Source organism: Sinocyclocheilus grahami, unplaced genomic scaffold (genome assembly GCF_001515645.1).
Source record: "Sinocyclocheilus grahami isolate Dianchi unplaced genomic scaffold, SAMN03320097.WGS_v1.1 scaffold1612.1, whole genome shotgun sequence".
NCBI lineage: Eukaryota > Metazoa > Chordata > Actinopteri > Cypriniformes > Cyprinidae > Sinocyclocheilus > Sinocyclocheilus grahami.
Window position 1 is genome coordinate 14,501 of NW_015506791.1, and position 8,909 is coordinate 23,409.

The window sequence follows — 8,909 nt, forward strand, 5'->3', positions numbered from 1 at the left end:
AACGTAGAAGATTTCAGCGGATAATCCGGACTGCTGAGCGAATCACTGGCACAACCCTCCCCACTTTACAAGAACTGCACTTATCCAGACAGAGAAAAAGGGCTGATAAAATAATAAAATAAACAATCAGGCACATTGAAAACTTGGACATTTAATCAGGACTGCAGTATAAATGCAGATTTATATTTGTTCTTTGATTTACTAAACCAGTTTCCTTTCATGTTTTCAACAGGTTTAGAGTTTATGCACCAGCTGACCAGCATGTATCAGTATAAACTTAGAATAGATTTGGAGGACTTTGAGGGGAAGAAGGCTTATTCTCTGTACGAGTCTTTCTCTGTGGACTCTGAGGCTGATGAGTACAAACTGCATGTGACCGGCTTTGTAGATGGAGGAGCAGGTGAAACAAACTGCAGATGTTTAAATTTCCAGTTTTCAATTGTGTGACCCTAATGATAAAGGAGGAATAGAATGTGTTAGACCATGCATAAAACAATTATTTTTTAAAAAGGTTATTTAAAAAAAAAGTCATTTTAGACGTCCAAATGAAAGTGCCTATAATAAATGTTTCTCCTTTCTGCAGCTCAGACTTTTGGTTATCATAATGGAATGAAGTTCTCCACCTTTGACAAAGATAATTCAGGACAGAACTGTGCTAAAAAATACTCTCAAGGAGGGTTTTGGTACAACGGTTGTGATTATACAAACCCTACTGGTCTGTATTGGTGGGGGAAAGATGATGGCAGTTTGATGAGTGGGCCCTTCTGGTACTACTGGAAGGGCAACTATAAATCTCTGAAGACCGTCACCATGAAGATCAGACGCGTGATGTAGAACAGGGCTTACAAAAGCTTCACTGCAGCTTGTGCACACATCCACAACTTTATGCATGCATGTGGATCTTTCTTAAAATATGCTGAAAAATCAAATCCATTGTCCTTAAATAAAAATGTGTTGAAATTGGGTTCATGACTTTTCGGCATGCTTTGTCTGCTTTGATTTTGAAGCAATAAAAGTTTATGCAAAGCAGTATGTTGTTTTTGTGTGTTTTAAGTATTAACCAACTAAGGAGGCAATACTCATGTGGGCTTCATATATGATTTAAAATAGTTTATTCAGGGTTTCTGCAGATTTTATGAATGTCAATATGTGTAATGTTTTTAGGAGTAAATCAAATTTAAGGACCAATTGAAGGGAACACAATATGTCAATGTGTTCTCTACATATAAATGTCTAGAGAGCAGAACATGAATTGCATTAGCATTAGCAACGGATCTCCATTGTTTTAATTCATTTAACAAAAAAGCTAGAATATGTAAATAACTTCTGCTGCCTTCTGATCACATTGCAAAAAAGTACTGTTCTTCTTCAGTATTCTTGTTTTCCAGTGCAAATAAAGTTTATAGCAAAATGACATATATATCAAATATCCAGGATTAGAAAAAAATCAACTTAATTCATAAAGGGAAAACATGTTTTCATAGCTCACTGACAGCTATTTGTTTTTGTTTCAAGTATAAACTCATTTAATTTTGTTCACGTTCTCAGAAAACAAGACTTCAACTATTGTCATTTTGCATTTCAAGTAAACATATCTTGATTTAAGGATGTTTAGATATTTGTACTGAAAAACAAGACAAAAACACTCTGCAAGATAAATTATTATAAAAAATCTGATTTGTTTTTTTTAAGTGCATGCAACATTTAATGCTATGCCTTTATGAATTTAAGACTTTCTTCTCTGATTAAATAGGTTTTTAAGGCCTTAATGTGTGGAAATATCTTTTAAAGACCTTTTAAGACCTGCAAACCCTGTTTAATCAGCTAAACCTGTAATAAGGACTGTAAAAAGATGGACTAATGAAGCAGAGCGGGATTTACAAGCCTGCTTCGACTGCACTGATTGGAGTGTTTCTGAAGTTGCTGCCACCAATCTGGACAAGGTAATATATTCTGTATCAGTTTATGTGAGGATATGTGGAGTCCTACCAGGACTCATTTAACTTACAACAGTGACAAACTGTGGTTCACTGCAAAACTCAGATAGCTTTATCAGGCCAAAGAAGATGCCTACAGGAATGGGGACAGTCTTGTATAAACAGACCAAAAACACTGGATCCTTGTTGGACCCCATGCAGTTTGTTTACCGAACAAGCAGGTCTGTGAATTATGCAGTCAACATGAGACTACATTATATCCTACAACATCTGGACAGACCAGGGACGTATGTGAGGATCCTGTTTGTGGACTTCAACACTATAATCCCAAACCTCCCCCTGTCCAAATTAACTCTGCTCTCTGTGCCCACCTCCATCTGTCATTGGACCACCAGCTTCCTGACAGACAGACAGCAGCTAGTAAAGCTGGGAAAATTCTCATCTTGCACCCGTATGATCAGCATTGGCACCCCCCTGCTTACAGAAAGGAGGTTAAAGAGATGGCTGTCTGGTGGAGTTATAACAACCCGGGGCTAAACACACTCAAAACTGTAGAGATGATAGTGGACTTCAGGAAAAAAAACAGTACTCTCCCCACTCACCATCATGAACAGCACTGTAACAACAGTGGAGTCCTTCAGATTTCTGGGCACCACCATCTCTCATGTCCTGAAATGGGAGTTCCACATAGACTCCATTGTCAAGAAGGCCCAGCAGAGGATGTACAGTACTTCCTTTGCCAGCTGAGGAAGTTCAACCTGCCACAGGAGCTGCTCACACAGTTCTACTCAGCCATCATTGAATCCGTTCTCTGCACTTCTATAACTGTCTGGTTCAGCTCAGCTACTAAATCAGAACGTAGAAGATTTCAGCGGATAATCCGGACTGCTGAGCGAATCACTGGCACAACCCTCCCCACTTTACAAGAACTGCACTTATCCAGACAGAGAAAAAGGGCTGATAAAATAATTCTGGATCCCTCACACCCAGCCCACTTCCTCTTTGAACTGTTGCCATCTGGTCGGCGCACCAGAACGGCCAGACTGAAGAACAGTTTCTTCCCTCAGGCAATCCATCTCAAGAACAGTTAACTTGGCAATAAATGTGTAATACACAACACTAGTTTTAAATTTATTTAACACACATAAATATTTACACTTCCTTGCATTTGTACATAACATACCTGTACACACAAATACCATCTATTGTCTACTTTCTATATTATGTTTTTTTTTCTTATTTTTTGTTTATTGTTATTTCCTATTTACTTATCCTATTTTTTTTTTCTTTTATTCATCTGTGTCTTGTCACTTTCATTCTGTTTGTGCTGTGGAACCGTCTGTCACCAAAACAAATTCAAAGATGTACAACTGTGTACAAAAATTTTGAATGTTTAAAATTCACGAGTTTATCATGGACTGTGAATCGCCTTGGATTTGTGCGTGTATTTTTGAGACTTTCCTGGCAGCTAACTTCTCCCATGTGGGTCACTTGTACTCTTTAGCCAATCAGATTGGAGCCTGTCAATTGCATGTTTACCGAAGTTTAAGAAGTTAAAGCAGTCGTTTAGACACCCGTTAATGTGACCAATGTAAGCCAGCAGCTGCGGTTTAGTGCTGTAGTGTGTTATGATTTAATATTGATCAATTAGGTTTATTTAAAGAATCCTTATTCACATGGATACCATACAGCATTTAGAGATTTGATTAATAAACAAAAAAAAAGGTTTTGACTGATGGGACATGACGTAAATAAATAGAAGATTATAAAAATATAGTTTTTGGACATTTTTCAAGCAGTCACTTGTGATTTTGTTTATTGAGCTGTCACAGCAGAGCTTGTCTTGAGTGTCAAGTCCTGCGATGGCACGCATCCAATTGATGATGATGTATGTAATAACATGCACACATTGGAAACCATGTACATTTCATTTAAGTTTGTTTATGGTGCAGATACTATTTATTTAAGAATTGTGAGGCTGATTATGTACATATTGCCGAGACAAACCGTAACCCTACTATTCCTACTTCATCCCCTACCAGAAGTTATTCAATTTAAGTGTATTTGTATAGCGCTTTTCACGATACAAATCGCTGCAAAGCAGCTTTACAGAAAATTCTGGATGTTCGATTCCCTTAGCGTCTTCTTGCAAAAGAACAACGCCAGTGCCGCAAGCACTAGTATCAACTGCAAGTAAGAAACTCTTTTAAAATTAGGTGCTGTCAACACAGGAGCATTGGCCAAAAGAGACTTTGTGTTATCAGAGGTACATTGACACTGTTGTGACAATTCAAAAGGTCTCTTCGGGCTCAATAAATCTGATGAAGGGGAAACTATATTCGCAATGTTCTGGCAAAAACGTCTATAGTAGCCCACCATCCCGAGAAAACGTCATAACTCACGTCGAGTAGTGGGAGTGGGAAAACTACAGACAGCTTTCAACTTACGCACCCTCCGCCAACCACCTTACCCAAGTATGTCACTGTAGCCTTGCCAAATTCACACTTGGCAAGATTTAAAGTTAAGTTCGCTTTAGCCACAATGCTCTAAAAGTTCTCCAATTTGTGCGAAGTGTTCAGACCAAGAAGAACTGTACAGAACAACATTGTCCAGATAAGCTTCACATCCTGCCAACCCAGACAACACTTGATTTACTAGATGATGAAATGTAGCGGGAGCATTTCAAACTCCGAAAGGCATAACAGGTGTAATAAAAGCAGATAGTTATTTAGCACGGGAGGTTGAAGGCACTCGCCAATAACCTTTCAAGAGGTCGAATTTACTGGCAAACCATGCAGAACCCACACAATCTACACAGTCGTCAATTCTGGGTAGAGGAAAACAATCAGGTTTTGTCCGAGTTAAGTTTCCTGTAATCAGTACAAAACCGATAAGAATTATCAGGTTTACTCACTAAAATGCACTAAAACTTCCTTCATACAGGGTTTACTCGATATGGATGTTGTTTTACAGGTTGAGTCATACCAACATCAATGTCATGCTCAATGACATGAGTTCGGGTAGGAACATCAGAAAAGATAGAGGGGAAAGAACTTACCAACATAACTATATCGGTCTTCTCATTTTGTTCCCACAAATGAGACAAATGATAAGCTAAATTAGCAAGAACCTCAGAGTTGTTAAGGCGCCCTTCCTCTACACCTCGAGAAGGACCATTCATCTCCTTCAGATCATCACCCATCTTTACAGATGTTTCTGGGACTCCTAGATCTATGATGTCAGTAGTCACAAGATTAACAGGCAGAGACAATACAGGAGTCATACATGGTTTCAAGAAATGAACATGACAAACCTGTACTTTCTTCCAACGATCAGGCGTGTTTAAAAGATAGTTGTTATGAGGATAACACTTCGCTATCATATAAGGTCCAGTAAACCTAGCTTGGAATGGACTACTCAAAACAGGTAACAAAGCGAGCATTTGATCGCCTACCTGAAAACTTCTTGCCTGGACCTTTCGATCAAACAACATCTGCATCTTTTTCTGAGACTTACCTCATTTTCGTAGAGCAATAGCTCTGGCTTCATAGAGTCGATAACGACCAACACAATCGATGATCAAATGGAGTAGTAACTACAGCAATAGGCTGTATAGGAGCCAATGGAACCTTTTGGTTGGGTTTTCCAGTCATTTGACAAATGTGGCAAGATCTTATATCGTTAACCACATCTCTCCTGATTCTAGGCCAATAAAATTTCCTCAGAATTCAATCATACGTCTTCCGTACCCCCATATGACCAGCAAGGCCCTGGTGTGATAAATGTAGGACAGCTTGCTGAAAAGAGGTACGACAATTTGGATCCTAGGATCAAGTGAAGAGTCAGAACTCATAGACTGCTGTCAAAGCAATCCATCTTGAAGAAAGTAGAAGGAAGACACGGTTTTATTTCCTCCTCTACCAGCAGCTAAGGAGAACAAATCTTGAAGAGTTTCGTCTGCGTTCTGGGCTTTGATTAATTAATCTCGAGTCACACTATAAAGTGGAGACAAAGAACAAATGTTAACATGGTCATCACAAATAAATGGTCTTTCAAACATGGAAGCAGACTTGTAAGTCTGGTCCTCAACAGACGGTATTTCATGCACAGGAATCTCATCTTCGGCCATGGTGTACACAGTATCAGGTTCTGATTGAGAGTTAATGGATTAAATAAATGTATCACTAAGAACATTTTCCATTTCATCTGACATCCTTCTCTTGGCCATCACTCGAGTTATCGCACAAGCCGGAAAGTTAGGACAGTCAGAAGATCCATTCAATCCCTCTACAACGGGAGCTACTATAGGTGGAATTCCACCATCTGGCTTCTCCCAAACATTACAAACATTAAGTCATTGCAGAGTATGAAAGTGACACCAGGGATAGGAAGCATAGCACAAACTCCTAAGACTACATCACCTGACAAAAGCTTGGAATTAAGGTGGATGTGGTGTAAAGGAACTTCCATGTAGCCCATTTCAAGCCCTCTGACCAACACACGAGATCCAGTAGCAGTGCGTTCAGACAAAGGCAAAAGTCCTTCCAGCAAAAATGACTGCCCTGCCCCAGTATCTCTAAGGATACAAACAGGCACAGTTTCATCACAGTCAGGCAAAGAAACATTCCTATCAGTGAGAAATGGCCCAAAGTCAACACTGTTTTTAACATTCTCCATCTCAGTGATATCCATCTGCTTAATCTGCTTGTCAGGACTAAAATTCACATTTGATGTAGAAATTAAACCAACAGGTTTAACAGCCTTTTCTTTTTGAGAACAGCCCAGTCTGAAATTTTATGTCCTGGCTTCCTACAATAAAAGCAAACAATTTCTCCTTTTGTATGTGTGAATGAAGCATTATCTGCAGAAGTTGAGACAACATTCTGACGTGCAACCATCTTTTTATTTTTAACTGAAACACTCAACTTTGACCTGCTCCAACTCATTTAAATGAATGGAACTTTGATGGGTGAGAACAAATTCATCTGCAATAAGAGCAGCATCAGACAATTTAGTCACTTTATGTTCACTGAGATACATAGCAACAGCACTTGGAACACAATTTTTAAACTGTTCTAAAAGAATGAGCTCTCTATGCTGTTCCCTAGTGGTACATTTTTTACAGAGGAACACCAACGATCAAACAGATTTTCTTTCTCTCTAGCAAACTCAAGATTAGTGCACTTCTCAGACTTAGAATGATTCTTACATTTCTGGCGATATGCCTCAGGTGCCAATTCGTAAGCATGCAAAATAGCAGACTTTACAATCTTACAATCAATAGTCAGCACTTTGCTCAATAGTCAGTGTGGAATATACCTCCTGTGCTCTTCCTACCAACACACATTGCAGTAAGGTCCAAAATTATTTTTGCCATTTCAATGACTGTGCAACGCATTCAAAATGCTTGAAATACTGCTCTACTTCCTTCTCCAAAAATGGCAACACAAGTCTAATGTTTTAATAAACATCAAACAGGTTCAACAAAGGACTAGGGACTAACTTATTTTGTTTTCGATACGGTTTTATTTTGTTTTCGATACCGATATTTTTCAAGGCAGTATCGTCGATATCGATACCGATTCGATACTTCTGCACTAAACGTTTAAATTATGAAATGTATTAAATTATTAATTACTTAATTACTATTAAATTAGTAATTATTAAATTACATTTAATGAAACCCACTTAACTTATTTTAAAACGCATTTCAACCCATTTAACCCAGACATGAAAATATCCAAATGATGCGTCATTAGGAACCCTTTGAAATAATACAATTTTTTTTTTTGGAGAAGTGCGAGAAAAATTTTATTTTATGGTCAGTCAAAATTGTAACCGGTGGGATAATGTGTATACTGAATTAACATTTCTGCATTCATAATTTTTATATATCTTAGCCCAGATATTTTAAACTGTTTGATCACCTAGAAGGGTTACTATTATGCATAAAAAACCCTTATACAACATTGATAGGAATACTGAGATCAAATACAAAAAAAATACAACCATCAACGCATTTCAAAATTGTTACTTTTTTGTAACATATATCACCATATTTTTATATTAGTGCTACCAGTATTACAACATTAATATTCTAACTTATTTGTAACGTTTGAACTTTTGATTTAGTGCAATATTTTGTACTGCCATCAGGGACTGCCAGTGAATGGCTGTTACCTGCATTAAATGCAACCTTACAGTGTATAATTTCTATTAGCATTACAGAATAGAACAATATCTTTCAACGTTCAATTTAAATAATTGTAATTGCACAAACTATGTAGGTTACAATTTCAATTTGTTTATTGTGAAATAACTCAAACATTTATGTTTTTATTTCTGTTCTCTGATAAGCATTGTTCAGGGCTGCCATTCCCAAAAGCTTTAATGCTTTATGATACTTTTGGGAAACGCAGCCCTGTTTGATTGCACTGTCAGAAGTGAGTGAATGCTCTGTGATTGATTGGTTCCGTCTTGCAACCAGTGTTGCCAATTTAGCAATTTTGTTGATAAATTTAGCAACTTTTCAGACTACCCTAGCAACTTTTTCTTCCAAAAGCACCTAGCAACAAATTTTGCTATTTTAAAAAATTTATTTGGCAGCTTTTAGCAACGTTTGATAAGTGACTCAAACGATAAAAAGGCACAATTTACCATTTAAATTACACAAAAAGAGGAAACCAAAGATGCCTAGCAGTACACACGTTACAGGAATTAAGTTAGCTGCTATTTGCAATTGTTTAATAGTAATAATAATAATAACTGAATACTGTTATTTTTCATTTATGAGACACTTTGTTAGTAGCTTGTACCTGCGATTGTTGATGAGTTACACTGTTTCTTACAGTACACTGTAAGAAAAATATGCAGAAAAATGGAAAAGGTGCTAGTAATTTTCCAGGACATTATCCGTTGTAACCAGAAAACACAAAATGCAACGCGTAATTAAAAATGCAGGTACAAAAACCT

The 8,909-nt window shown here is 37.5% G+C and overlaps 1 protein-coding gene across 1 annotated transcript; it reads left to right on the forward strand.

The window, feature by feature from the left end:
* Window positions 1–237: 237 nt before the first annotated feature.
* LOC107571551 (microfibril-associated glycoprotein 4-like) lies at window positions 238–914 on the forward strand. The gene is made up of 2 exons (XM_016257872.1): window positions 238–400; window positions 584–914. Exons 1-2 carry the CDS (start codon window positions 244–246, stop codon window positions 832–834), a joined length of 408 nt encoding a protein of 135 aa, XP_016113358.1. The 5' UTR covers window positions 238–243; the 3' UTR covers window positions 835–914.
* The last annotated feature ends 7,995 nt before the right edge of the window (window positions 915–8,909 follow it).

What these genes read in the sequence shown, in the direction of transcription:
- LOC107571551 (XM_016257872.1), top strand. Translation starts at nt 244, where the DNA reads ATGCACCAGCTGACCAGCATGTATCAGTATAAACTTAGAATAGATTTG. An exon ending in CTTTGTAGATGGAGGAGCAG is followed by an intron (nt 401 to 583) that starts GTGAAACAAACT and finishes TCCTTTCTGCAG; the next exon opens with CTCAGACTTTTGGTTATCAT.